The sequence below is a fragment of the Lithobates pipiens genome, unplaced genomic scaffold, assembly GCF_037356315.1.
Source record: "Lithobates pipiens isolate NorthernLeopardFrog02 unplaced genomic scaffold, aLitPip1_a1.2 Scaffold_16, whole genome shotgun sequence".
In the NCBI taxonomy this organism is placed as follows: Eukaryota; Metazoa; Chordata; class Amphibia; order Anura; family Ranidae; genus Lithobates; species Lithobates pipiens.
In genome coordinates, this window is record NW_027507748.1 from 240,164,136 (window position 1) to 240,178,820 (window position 14,685).

The window sequence follows — 14,685 nt, forward strand, 5'->3', positions numbered from 1 at the left end:
AGAGGGGGTGGCCGAAAACCAACGGCCATCCCCTCATCACGGAGCGCTCCTGGAGCGAACCGGACCGTCGTATCCAACGGGAGGGGGTCCGATCGGACCCCCCACCCGCTGGAAGGCAGGCACGTACATCTACGTGATTGTGCCTGCCTGTGCCATTGTGTTGACGTACATTGGCAATACGGCGGTCCTGAAGTGGTTAATGGATGAACTGTACGTCTATAAGAATGTCAATATTTTTTTTTCTTTCTTTTCTTCTCTCTCGTATATCTTTTGTTTACTCGTATTTGAAATTTACTGTACGATGTATTTTCTATATGCTTTATTTTTAAAATCAATAAAAAAAAGATTGATCAAAAAAAAAATTTCAAATTTTCACATTATACTAAAAAATTGGGCTAACTAACTACTTTACTGTATACTGTACACTTTAATGTAATTAAATGGGGGCAGGAGGATGTTGGTGGGACACAGGGACAATGGGACAGTCACAGCGTGAGGTAGAATAGGATTTTTGTCAACTATTTGTTTAACAAATCAGTAACAAGTTTACTCTACTAGTATGATGTATGTATGTAATTGTATATGACATATACAATTACATACATCATATACTGTAGAGGAAACTTGTTACTTTTCTGGTGATCTTGTTGTGGCAGGCTGGCTTTAGGCTTAACCACTTAAAAAATGTTTTCTTTTTTTTTTTTTTAATACTGACAGAGTTTGTAGACATTGTCATCACCCCTATCACAATTACATGGTAATGGCATGATGCTAGACTAGTAAAAATGGCAGAAGGAGACCAAAAAGAACGAGAAATAAAAAATGCACCTAGCTTTTTAAAAGCAAACATCTGGGCACATTTTGGCTTTTATGAACATGAACAAAGTGGGAAGCACGAATTGGACAAGTCATACGATGTGTGTAAAGCCTGTCACACAAAAATTTAATATCTAGGGAATACTAATTTGAGAAACCATGCTACCCGTTTTCACTCAGAGATGCTAAAACCCGCCACCACCACCAGTGCCAAGGAAAAAGACCGAGCTCAGCCAAGAATTGATGTAGCAATGATCTCAACTTTGCCGCCCAACTCTGAAAAGGCGAAGAGAATAACAAAAGCTGTAGCAACTTTTATAGCCAAGGACCTGCGCCCTTACTCTGTTGTGGACAACACTGGATTTCGCTACCTGTTGAAGACGATAGAGCCGCGTTACAAGATCCCTTCACGAAGTCACTTTACAGAAAACGTTATACCTGCACTCTACCACGAAACCAAAGCTCAGGTAATTGCGTCAATGAGCCAAGCAAGTCGAGCCGCAATAACGTGTGATTCATGGACTTCAGTCACGACGGAGTCTTATGTTACAATAACAGCACATTACGTTAGCAAGGACTGGCAGATCATGTCGCATGTGCTACAAACGAGAGCCATTTATGAATCTCACACGGGTGCTCATCTGGCAGAGCTACTGTCTCGTGTTGTGGAAGAATGGCAACAGTCCGATAAATCTGTAGTGCTTGTGACCGACAACGCATCAAACATGATAGTTGCAGCTCAAGTTGGGAAATTCCCCCATGTGAAATGCTTCGCCCATACACTAAACCTTGCATCCCAGCGAGCGCTGAAAGTGGCCACACTCTCCAGGCTTCTTGGCAGAGTGCGACGGATATCCACATTCTTTCACCGCAGCACTAGAGCAAGCCACTGTCTAAAAGAGAAACAGAAATGTCTTGGCCTGAAGAATCATAAGCTGATAACTGATGTGCCAACAAGATGGAACAGTGCATACGACATGGTCGAGAGGTTCTTAGAACAACAACCTGCAGTCTGTGCCACCTTGCTGTCTCCAGAAGTCAGAAAAGGAGAGTCCGATCTCTGCACTCTCAATGAAACAGATGTGTCAAATGCAGAGGACGCTGTGAGTGCATTAAAGCCAATGAAGGATGCAACCATGCTGATGTCAGAAGAGCGCAATCCAACAGTTTCTCTCATTGCCCCTCTAAATGCACAACTCCTCCAGAGCATGGCAGACACTATGGGAGACACACCCATGATCCATGAGATAAAGAATGCCATCAGAACAGATCTCCAGAAGAGGTACAACAGTGAGGCAGAGAAGAAGATCCTTCATACAGCCTCTGCACTGGATCCTCGCTTTAAGGGACTGCCTTTTATCCTCACAGAGGAGGAGAGATTGGAGATATACAAAGGAGTGACTGAGGAGGCTGCATCCTTGGAGGTAATTAAACTTAATTTGAATTTCATCAACTGGAACTGTGTGGTGTGGTGTAACTTGTAAGCCATGCTTCTGAATCTGATGTGGTGCGGGAACTGCACCATCCGTTTCCTGTGCTTTTTCATCACCCCATCAGAATCATAGGCAATTGACAATGTGTTTTATTTTATTTTTTTTATATTCTTTGTTCACTTCAAACACAGATTACATCTAGGACACATGATGATGAGGATGAAGTTGAAGTGCCTAGAAGAAAAGAAACTCTGGAAGAAGAAGAAAGTTCACCCATCGAGGACAACCATTCTCCATCTCCTCCCAAAAGAAAGAGATCGCTGCTCATGACTTTGCTCGGACAGTCTTTCAATGACACTGAAGGTACAATAGAACTCAAGACCCCCTATGCCAAGGCTGAAGAGGAAATGGAAAAATATTCTGAGGGTCCGTTCACACAGGGGCAACACGACTTTCATCACGACTTTTGGAGGCAACTTGGACACGACCTGAACACGACTTGGGGCGACTTACAACACAACTTTAAGTCGCCCCAGGCCAGGCGACTATTGCCGCGGCCAATCAGAGAATGAGCTCTCAAGAGGGAACTCCACGCCAAATTTATGAAAAAAAAATTGGCGTGGGTTCCCCCTCTGAGAGCATACCAGGCCCTTAGGTCTGGTATGAATATTAAGGGGAACCCCCTACACCGAAAAAACGGCGTAGGGGTCCCCCCCAGATCCATACCAGACCTTTATCCGAGCACGCTACCCTGGGGCCAGGAAAGGGGGTGGGGACGAGTGTGCGCCCCCCCTTCCTGAGCCGTACCAGGCCGCGTGCCCTCAACATGGGGGGTGCCTTCCGTTCTTCTTCTCCTGGAGATGTTGACTCAACGCTCACTCCGGCCGCAATGCCAGGGACGCGCTGCGACTTATATAGGGACAAGGGGCGGGGTCATCGGTTGATGTCACATGGGTTGATGTCACGTGGTGACCCCGCCCGCTTACGATATCACAGTCCCGGAGGATGCTGGGACTGTCACCATGTGACATCAACCCATGTGACATCAACCGATGACCCCGCCCCTTGTCCCTATATAAGTCGCCGCGCAGCGCGTCCCTGGCATTGCGGCCGGAGAGGGCGTTGAGTCAACATCTCCAGGAGAAGAAGAAGAACGGAAGGCGGCGGCGACAGAAGACCGGGCCACCGCCTGTAAAAGAGCTAGAAGAAGGCGCGGTGGCCCGGCAGAAGAACCGAAGAGGGGGACAAGACCCCCGAAGTCGGAAGAAGAGGCCGCGATGAGGAAGAAAGCCGGGCTCCTCCGCTAGTAAAAGAGCTAGAAAAAGATAGCGGAGGAGTCCGGCGAGAAGACCCCCAAAGACGGAAGACCCCCGGAGCTGTGCAATAAACTATTTTATCTTGTGTGTGGTTTTTTTTTTGTACTTTATTTTACAGGTGAATTAATAGGGGTACATTGTATCCCATACTCATTCACATAGGGTGGGGGGCCCCCTTATTAAAGGGGGCTCCCGGATTCCGATAAGCCCCTCGCCCGCAGACCCCCGACAACCAACGGCCAGGGTTGTCGGGAAGAGACCCTTGTCCTCATCAACATGGGGACAAGGTGCTTTGGGGTGGGGGCCCCCCTTCCCCAAGGCACCCCCCATGTTGAGGGCGCGCGGCCTAGTACGGCTCAGGAGGGGGGGCCGCACGCTCGTCCCCACCCCCTTTCCTGGCCGGCCGGGTAGCGTGCTCAGATAAGGGTCTGGTATGGATCTGGGGGGACCCCCATGCCGTTTTTTCGGCATAGGGGGTTCCCCTTAATATTCATACCAGACCTAAGGGCCTGGTATGCTCTCGCAGGGGGAACCCACGCCAATTTTTTTTCCATAAATTTGGCGTGGAGTTCCCTCTTGAGAGCTGATAATTCTGTCAGAGTCGCCTCCGTATAGACGGAGATCCAACTTGGAGGCGACCTCCATTGAAATCAATGGGTAGCGGTCGCCTACAAGTCGGATTCAAGTAGTACAGGAACCTTTTCTGAAGTCGGAGCGACTTCAGTAGCGTGCATTAAGACGGCTCCCATTCCCTTACATTGCTTTTTAAATGTCCAACCTGAGGCGACTAGGGGCGACCTGAAGTCGGATCGGAGTTGCCCGTGTGAACGGACCCTAAAGCCCCACCTCTGCCTCTCACCGAGGACCCTTTGAACTGGTGGCGTGAGCATGAGGTCACATTTCCCCTCCTTTCTCAGCTGTCAAAGCAATACTTGTGTATTCCAGGCACAAGCGTGTCTGCAGAGAGGGTTTTTTCCACTGCAGGAGATGTGGCAACTGCAAAAAGAAGCACCCTCAAACCAGAGCACGTGGATCAGCTAGTGTTCTTACAGAAAAATCTTGCGCCTTGCCGTGATTCATTTTATTTTTTTCTGTCATTATTTAGTGATGTTAGTCACATCCAGGAAGTGATGCTGTACTGTTGTTAAGTATCTGCCTGCCAGTGCCCCTGTCCTGCCCAGTGCCCACTGTCAGTCTGCCACACCAGCGGTGTTAATTGTATATATTTGTTTGTTTATAGCACTGTCTGCCATTGAGATAATGATTTTGTTTTTTTGCAGATTTTCATTAAAAGGCCCTCTTTCCCTATTCCCCTTCCCCTTTTTCTCCGGCCCTTTTTCCCCTTCCTTCTCTCTCTCCCCCCCCCCTCTCTCCCCCCCCCCTCTCTCCCCCCCCCCTCTCTCTCCCCCCTCTCTCTCCCCCTCTCTCTCCCCCTCCCCCCTCTCTCTCTCTCGCGGTTTGTTTACATTTTAGTGATCGGCTGTGAAAGGATCACAGCCGATCACGTGGGTAAACAGCCGATTAATGGCTGTTTACCAGCGTCAGTGACGAGCAGTGTTCCCGGGGAACACGCCGCCACCGACGTGCACACGCAGCGTGCCGTGCACAGTCGGGGTGTGACCATCTGTGATCGGCCGTGACTTCATTACGGCTGATCATGTGGTAAACAGCCATAACCAATGGCTGTTCACCCCCTTCGGTGGCGAGCGGTGTCTCCGTGACACGCCGCCACCGAAGAAACAGGGATGCGCGCGCACGATCGCGCACATTCCCTGTTTAAACGGGAGGCCATCATATGATGGCCTCCCGCCACAGTAGGTGCACCGCCTGGCCGTCATTTGACTGCCGGCGGTCAGCAACCAGTTAAGGACTTGTTCAGACCAGCTCTGGACAGGAGAAAATCAGCGTTAATAACTCACCTAAGCTGCATTTTTCAGACCAGTTTAGCTGTATTTTGGGAGTTTATTTCATTGGACAGAATTTTTATTTATTCTGCCCATTAAAATGAATAAATGCTGAAGTGCTAAACGTGCCTAGCAGTTAGGTGAGTAATTTTTTTATGCAAAAAAGCTCCTCTACTCAATGTGATCCTTTATGTGTTCAGTAAATGAGCTTTGACAGTCTCTAAACCTCACTGCTCCTAAACTCTGGTAAAAGCCTGTGTCCATGGACACATAGTCAGTTATTGAGTTGAGTTTAGGGGCTTTGGCAAAAATACACCAACAGCTACTAAATGTAAGTTTAGGAGCAGCAGTGTGCATGAAGCCTTACCATAATAGTTTTGTTCCTTTGGGGATAAAGGGTGAATTCACGTAAAAACAGATCACTGCGACAGCTCTCCTTTGCTGGCTGTGGTAGGGGGCAGTGTGGTGCGTGATTTAGCGTATTACACAGCTCCTTTTTTGTTTTGCAATAACTTTATATCAAGTGTACAAAACGTAATTCACGGTGATGCACTGTTTTGCTGTACACTGCTATACGATTCGGCACAGTGCACTGTGATAAAATACATCACGTCTGCATTTTAGCGCAGCGTGAATGGGACACATAGTAAACAATTGTTTCCTGTCGGTGCCTGCGGTGAAAGACATTTTACCATGCAGTAAAACTCTGTCACTGCATATAGCGTGAATTCACCCTTACATAAATAAAAGCGGATCAATGTAAGCAACGCTGTCAGTGTTAATTGGTTTGTCTCAACACTCTGACTTCTACATCTGCAGGACAGCTTGTTCTGTTGAAAAAGAACAGACTTAAAGCTAAGCTGCAGCCCCCCCTCCAAAAATTTTAAGTCAGTGGTACAATTACTGTGGCTGCTGACTTTTAATATCAGGACACTTACCTGTCCAGGGATCCTGCAATGTCAGCATCCCAGCTGATTTTTCAATCGGCTCTTGGGTGCTGTCACCACCATTCCTTGTAAGGGAAACCGACAATAAAGCCTTTTAGCTTCACAGCCGGTTCCCTAGCGCGCTGCGCTTTATGAATGGCCTGGCAGCATTGGAAGGATGAGGGTGAGGGGGCCGAACTTCCAGGGGTCTCCAGGAAATGGTAATGGGTACCTCTAAAAAAAAAAAAAAAAAAAAAAAAAAAAAACAGGTACCTGCTCCCCCCCCCCCCCACCACCACAAGGTGCCAAATAAGGCAGAGCAGGGGGAGGAAGCAAACAAGCGGAGCTTCCCATTTTGGGTGGAGCTCTGCTTTAAGCCAGCCATAGGCAGTTCAAATCATGGACGGTTCAGCAGGAACCGGCCGAGATTCAAACCATGTATGGGCAGGCTGAATGTACCAAGTTGATCAAGCGATCAACTTAGGTACAACAAGCCTGCTGGATTTTACATGTGATTATCGCTAGGAGCTTCTTTAGCCGCTACCAATAATCACTGTCTTCTCCCAGCAGGGATAGCTTCTGCCTCTGGGTAAAAGACAATGGCTTGGCAGGAGGAACTTGAGTCAAATTTCTTTCCTGCAACCCATGGATACAGAAATGAATCTTACTGGCAAGACCACCAGGTGAAAATAAAAGAAAGACAGCTAAAAACATTAATGCAACCATCAGATCTATGAAATTGCAAGCTACAGCATAACAAAAAAAGTTTGTTTTTAGGTTTAATACTGCTTTAACCAAATGACCAGGCCATTTTTTGCGATACTGCACTGAATTATTTTAACTGGCAATTGTGGCATTTTTTATTTTTTTTAAATGCGCTTTTATTTTCTTTCTACATTTTCCAAAAACGTGTAGAAAAAAATTACATGTTCAAAAGACTCTATATGCCTCATAGATTATATGTTAGGTTATTTTCTTTCCAAAATTGGGTCATTTTTTGGGCATTTCCATTGTCCTGGTGCTCCAGGGCTTTCAAAAGTGTAAGAGGTAGTCAAGAAATTAGAGGAGTCATTTATGCTCCGAGAGCACCCGATGGTGCTCCCTGCATGTTGGGCCTCTCTATGTGGCCATGCTGCATAAAAGTCTCACACATGTGGTATCGCCATACTCAGGAGGAGTAGTAGAATATATCTTGGAGTGCAATTTGTGGTATACATATGCTGTGTGTGAGAAACAACCTGCTAATATGACATTTTTGTGAGAAAAAAAAAATCTTGATATTGCAAAGTATTGTGGGAAAAAAATTACAACTTCAAAAAAAACTCACCATGCCTCTTTCTAAATACCTTGGAATGTATACTTTCCAAAAAGGGGTCATTTGGGGCGTATTTGTACTGCCCTAGCTTGTTAGCGTCTCAAGAAATGAGCTAGGCTGTCAGTACTTCAGGTGTGATCAATTTTCAGTAATTTGCATCATAGCTTGTGGATGCTATAACTTTCACACAGACCAAATAACATACCCTGATTTAGATTATTTTTACCAAAGATATGTAGCAGTATAAAATGTGGCCAAAATCTATGAAGAAAAATTCTTAATTTACAAAATTTTAGAACAGAAACAAAGAAAAAATTTTTTTTTTTCAGAATTTTCTGTATTTTTTAATTTATAGTGCAAAAAATAAAAAACCCAACGGTAATTAAATACCAGCAAAAGAAAACTATTTGTGTGAGAGAAAAAAAAGGACAAAAATTTCATATGGGTACAGTGTTGCATGACTGAGAAATTGTGATTCTAAGTGTGAGAGCACTGAAAATTGGTCTGGTTAGGAAGGGGGTTTAAAGAGGAAATAAACCCTGATGGGTTTACTTCCTTTTTGTCTCCCTGCAAAGGTAAAGCATAATGGGCTACAATGCATCACTGTGTAGGTTTAAGAGATATTTCTTGGACCTACAGGTAAGCCTTGGTTTGCAACCACTTTAAGTGCCCAGTTGTCAAGTGGTTAACCACTTCAATACAGGGCACTTTCGCCCCCTTCCTTCCCAGCCCAATTTTCAGCTTTTATCGCTCTACATAGTTACATAGTTAGTCAGGTTGAAAAAAGACACAAGTCCATCCAGTTCAACCAAAAAAAATAAAATAAAAATAAATAAAATAAAATATACTATACATATATATATACACATATACATACACATATATATACATTATATATATATATATATATATATATACATACATATACATACATATACCAGCCCATATACCCAATTCTATACCCACAGTTGATCCAGAGGAAGGCAAAAAACCCCAGCAGAGCATGATCCAATTTGCTAAAGCAGGGGAAAAAATTCCTTCCTGATCCCCCGAGAGGCAATCGGATTTTCCCCGAATCAACTTTACCTATAAATTTTAGTACCCAGTTATATTACGTACACTTAGGAAATAATCCAGGCCTTTCTTAAAGCAATCCACTGAGCTGGCCATAACCACCTCTGCAGGGAGTCTATTCCACATTTTCACAGCTCTTACTGTGAAGAAACCTTTCCGTATTTGGAGATGAAATCTCCTCTCCTCTAGACGTAAAGAGTGCCCCCTTGTCCTCTTTGTTGACTTTAAAGTGAATAACTCGACACCAAGTTCCCTATATGGACCCCTTATATATTTGTACATGTTGATCAAATCCCCCCTTAATCTCCTCTTATCAAGAGTGAATAAATTCAGTTCCTCTAATCTTTCCTCATAGCTGAGTTGCTCCATGCCTCTTATCAGTTTGGTTGCCCTTCTCTGCACTTTCTCCAGTTCACCGATATCCTTTTTGAGAACTGGTGCCCAAAACTGAACGGCATATTCCAGATGAGGTCTTACTAATGATTTGAACAGGGGCAAAATGATATCTCTCTCTCTGGAGTACATACCTCTCTTAATACAAGAAAGGACTTTGCTCGCTTTGGAAACCGCAGCTTGGCATTGCATGCTATTATTGAGCTTATGATCTACCAAAACCCCCAGATCCTTCTCCACTATGGATTCCCCCAGTTGTACTCCCCCTAGCGTGTATGATGCATGCATATTCTTAGCCCCCAAGTGCATAACCTTACATTTCTCAACATTAAACCTCATCTGCCACATAGTCGCCCAATTAGACAGAGCATTGAGGTCTGCTTGTAAATTGGTGACATCCTGTAAGGACGTTATTGCACCACATAGCTTGGTGTCATCTGCAAAGACGGAAATGTTACTCTTGATCCCAGACCCAATATCATTTATAAAGATATTAAAAAGTAAGGGTCCCAGCACTGAACCTTGGGGTACACCACTCATAACCTTAGACCATTCAGAGTAAGAATCATTAACCACTACTCTCTGAATTCTGTCTTTTAGCCAGTTTTCTATCCATCTACAAACTGATGTTTCCAAACCTGTAGACTTTACCTTACACATGAGCCGTGTGTGCTGAACTGTATCGAATGCTTTTGCAAAATCCAAATATATCACGTCCACCGCCACCCCTCTGTCCAAGGTTTTACTTACCACCTCATAAAAAGAAATCAGGTTTGTCTGACAACTCCTGTCTTTCATGAAAGCTCTTTCATGAAAGCTCTAGAGCTTTCAGTGACAATTGTGCGGTCATGCTACACTGTACCCAAATGAAATTTTTATCATTATGTTCGCACAAATAGAGCTTTATTTTGGTGTTATTTATTCACGACTCTGTTTTTTATTTTTTTTTATCTGTTAAGTGTATAATAATTGGTTTGTATGATCACGGACATATGTACGCAAATGATCATGTACATATGTGTGCAGATAATCATTGGGACATGTAATTTTAGTGGGACATATGTGGGGGACATGTTTTTATTATTAGGGACATGTGTTTTTATTATTTGGGGACATGTATGTTTTGTGGACATGTTTGTTTATACTGTGTGGTGTGTTGTGTGTTTACACTAGACTGATGATCAGTGAGTAAAAAGCTGTAAAAAACAGCTCATACTCACTGATCATCAGCCGGCTGCAGCGATCTGCTCTCCTCTCCTCAGCGATGACTTGTGTGAGGAGAGGAGGAGCCAATTGCCTAGCAACTGGCTGTTTGTTTACATCACATGACGGCCGTGATTGGACACGGCCGTCATGTGATCAGAAGGGCCAATCACAGAGCCCTCCTGCCGATCTGAGATGCGCCGTGTCCGGGTGACACGAGCACATCGGGATCGCGCCGCTGCGTGGGTGATCCCGCTCCTTCTGAAGGACGTTCCTGAACATCCTATCAGAAGTAGACGGCTCCCACCCGGCCGTATATGTGCATTGGCCGGGTGGGAAGTGGTTAAGGTCTGGTTCACACCTATGCATTTTTTAGTGCATTTTCAGTTTTGCAGAAACACACTACAATCCATTTAACATGGGTTTCTATGGATGTAGTTCACATCTGTGAATTTTATGGAAAGGGCCAGGGACTTTATTCTGGTTCCATAAACTTCAACGGTTTAAAGATATGTATTGAAAAAATGCAAAATGTACCTGCAATATGCAAACTGCAACCTGCAAGTGTGAATCAGGCCTAACCAGAAGAACACGGAGATTACTGTTCCTGATTACTAGGAACGGCGATCTGCCTTGTTTACATAGGCAGATCCCTGTTCTGCCTCTCTGTGGAGCAATCGCTGGTAACCGGCTGACATGGGGTCCGTGGGACCCATGGATTGGCTCCCCCCTCTGTGCAGTTGCACGCCCACAGGATCTGTTACACGAAACAATGCACTGGTACGTTGTTTCACGTAATAGCGCCGCCCTGCCGCAGTAGAACTCCAGCCTGGGCTTCTCCTATGGGTCACAGGAGTGCAATTTTTCCTCACTCCTTTGACCGGTTTTCAGCAGAGAGTGGACCTGACATCACTGCAATCAGTCCAGGCACTGCGTCATCCCAACAAAGTCTGGATCCGCCAGGTGCCTGGACCGATGCCTGCCTAAAACAGCTGCTCCACAGCTCAGCGCTCCAGTGAGCGAGGAGGGAGCAGAGCGGAGAACTGCTGATTGACAGTCAGCAGCCCTCTTATTCAGGGATCTGAAAGAACTGAGCCATCGATGATGTTCGATCACTCGATTCTGAGTGCAGAGATGGCAGGGGGACAGATGCTACATCCACCTAGGTAAGTATAAATGGGCCAACTCCCCCCCCCCCCCATACTTCTCTTTTAAGTGGTTAATGCAGATTGCCCGATCAGCATCATCAATGAACACAGGACAAACGCTCAGCTCCATGCTCAAATTGGACTTTCTGAGGCCTCATTCGCACCATGGTTCAGAGGCGTCTGGTTTTCTGCACACGTTCTACAAATACTCAAAGAAAACCATGGTTTTCTACATGCTCTGTTCACACCAAAATGTGCAAAAAAAAAAAAAAAAGAATCTATGACCGGTATGCAGTTTTCCGCACAGAAGAAAAAAAAAACTGACCTGAAATCAACATTGGCATGAACAGGGCACATAACTAAACAAAGATTTGGGGGGCACACCCTAAGAGACGCATTAAAGATAGTGCAGCCATAAGACCATATAAACAGAACAAAATATTAAAGCACACACATACAAAAAATTACATTTATCTTCTTCAAGGCTATTTAAAACGCCTGAGCATTTTCAAAAAATGTGGGGATTTGGTCACACCATATGGCGCTTAAGCCCACTTACTGCATCAAAGTACCCCATCATTAGTGGGTCCTACACGTTCCATAGAATGGGAGCTGCTGTGAGAAATACACTCCCCTATATGGGAGAAATAAAGAACACAGGTGGACACTAAGAGGTAATGAGGGAGTAGGGTGCTCCAATACAAAAGGATTTGGTCAGAATCCATACAATAGACAGATTTGGGGGGCACATAACTGGCACACATGAAAATTGAGGTCTCTGCCAGTGAAATGTGTGCAGTTGTCATGCATGTGTGATGTGAATGAGCCCTCAAAGTGAAACCTCAAGCAGGAAGGATGAGGAAATGTCTCCAGAGGGGTGAGAGGAGATATAAAGGCAGCCTGCCTATTGTGCCTTCTACTCAGCAACCCTCTTTGCTTTTGTATGGACAAAACACACGTTCACGTTATTAGGCTAGCCTAACTGAGGTGATTTTTATTGAGCTGCCCCGCGTATATTCTCTTCTGTTTGTACCCCTCTAAACCACGACTACACAAAGGCCTGTGCGCTGTACGGGAACACAGTATAACCGTGGCGAATCTGCTGCTCTCCCAACACAGCCCCGACTCCATCTTCCATTTCTCTGTAAAAACGTGACCTCTCACTCGCACTAGTCCCCACCACCTACCTAAAACCTCGTCGCAGCAAATGATGTGCGAGAGTGATGTTTTGAATAAACCAATGAAGCTTCGCGTGCTCCGCCGTGGCCAATCGGCTCGCGAGGCGCCCACTCAGCGGGTTAGGCTGCTCCCTTGGCTCAGGGGTTTGAGGCGGCGGTTGGGGAGGGGGGATAAACGAGTTAAAGCCTCGCCGTGCCGTAGTTTAGCGGGAATTGGCCATTCTAGGCTTTTACAACGGACGGGGGGAATCAAACGACTGAGCGAGCTCTGGGAGTGTTCTGTGGAGAACGGCGCGATACGTTTAGCTGAGTGCTCCGCCTCCTCCGGTTTTCCCGCCTCTTTTTTTTTTTTAACTCCTTGCCTAGACGGCCATTAATGTAAGCTTTTCCCGGGGAAGAAGGGAAAGCCTTTTTTTTTCCCTCCCCCCGTACATTTGCTGTAATAGAACATCTAGGCTTGGGCCTCCTTTTTTTTTTTATTCCCAACCCCCCTCCCTCCTTGAATAACCCCCACCCACCAGAAAGCGACCTCCCGGGGGGGTTCTTTTTTTTCCGAAGGCAGACGTTCGCCCCCCACCTCCTATCTCTAGTTGCTGTTTGGTACGCCAAGGAATCATGTCTAGGCCAGTGAGGTGAGTACCGAGGGAGGGTAGGCCTGGTGGGCTTCTCCGTCACTTTAGTCACACGTGCCTCGGAGAGAGAAGGGGGGGGGAATGGCGCTGAGGCATGGTGAGACTCCAAATGGCGGCACAGGACGGGCAATTGTCTGCTGAAGGAGGGGGACGCCATTGCAGTGCTGCTCCGGCCTTGTGTGTCCGGCCACTAATGTGTTTATTGGCTTCTTTCTCCGCGTGGAGGCGCCGTGTGGCGAGGCCGCCTGTGTGCTGTGTGGAGCGCTGGCCTTACATGCTGAGAGTTCTCCTTACACACAGCATAGTCAGTACGGGGATATCACATTTACGACTACTCTGCCATATTAACGCATTTTTTTTCTTTTTCTTTTTTTTTTTTCTACCGTTTTAATCACCGAGCGCTCTTACTAAGCATGTGTTGTATGGAAATGTGGGGCTCCGGCGTGTATATAGGGTTAGTGGGCCGGGCTAGTAAGAGTTTTGTAGGGAGGGAGGGAAGTAGTGTGTACACACAACCTACTACACACGGCTCCGTGCCTGCCTGCCCGGCCGAACAAAGGCTCTGCTGCTCGCGGGAAGTAATAGATTTTCTTAGGAAAGCCACACTTTTTAAACTCTAAAAGCAAGCCTTTTTTATTATATTACAGCTTACTCATTCATAAATGTGATAGCTTTATTCGTTTTTCATTTGTAGGCGTTTTTTTAATTCTATTTTCATCTTGTGTGCCAGTCAGCGACTCTTTCGTTTTTCACAGCACAAGCTCTCCAGCAGAATGTATCAGTTTAAATGGATGAGACAAACCACTTAAATCAGTATTGAACCCAAACTGTATATTGCACCTTACTAATTCTTTAGGCTCCATGCACACTGGGTTAAAAATTGCTTCTGCAGAAGCAACTCAATGTTCTCCTAAGTGTCCATACACATTAGGACGATGATTCTCAACCAGGGTTCCTCCAGAGGTTGCTAGGGGTTCCTTCAGCATTGGGCCATTTCTGCCTCTTGTATAAGTTCCAACTGACACTATTGATCTTTTTAGCTATCTGTAAGGAGGTAATTCTTCCCAATGACCAAGTTTAAGGACCATTCTTTCCACTGACCATCACACACTAATGTATCGTGAGTTGTAGATTTCTAATTTTTAGCAGGGGTTCCCCGAGACTGGAGAACTATTTCAAGGGTTCCCCTGTGTTGAGAAAGGCAACATTAGGATGATTACAGGCATATTTTGAGCTCAAGTTTAGAGGCAGGGGAAAAAAAAAAAAAACTTCTGATTTGAGCTCACTGGCAGAAAAAAAAAAAAACTTGTCTAGACTTTGTACAAAAAAATAATGTGTGTTGTTTTT

The 14,685-nt window shown here is 45.5% G+C and overlaps 1 protein-coding gene and 1 long non-coding RNA gene across 3 annotated transcripts in view; one reads left to right on the forward strand and one right to left on the reverse strand.

The window, feature by feature from the left end:
• Positions 1-12,843, reverse strand: part of LOC143982472 (uncharacterized) — a 122,729-nt gene extending 109,886 nt beyond the window's left edge. The window contains exon 1 of the long non-coding RNA XR_013274464.1: positions 12,716-12,843. This is a non-coding gene — a long non-coding RNA (uncharacterized LOC143982472). The remainder of the gene's footprint in view (positions 1-12,715) is intronic.
• A 336-nt stretch (positions 12,844-13,179) lies between these two features.
• NUCKS1 (nuclear casein kinase and cyclin dependent kinase substrate 1) overlaps positions 13,180-14,685 on the forward strand; it is a 50,853-nt gene continuing 49,347 nt past the window's right edge. For both annotated transcript variants that reach the window (XM_077481206.1, XM_077481207.1), the window contains exon 1: positions 13,180-13,338. In XM_077481206.1, the coding sequence (XP_077337332.1) occupies positions 13,322-13,338 (17 nt within the window). In that variant the 5' untranslated portion in view covers positions 13,180-13,321. The remainder of the gene's footprint in view (positions 13,339-14,685) is intronic.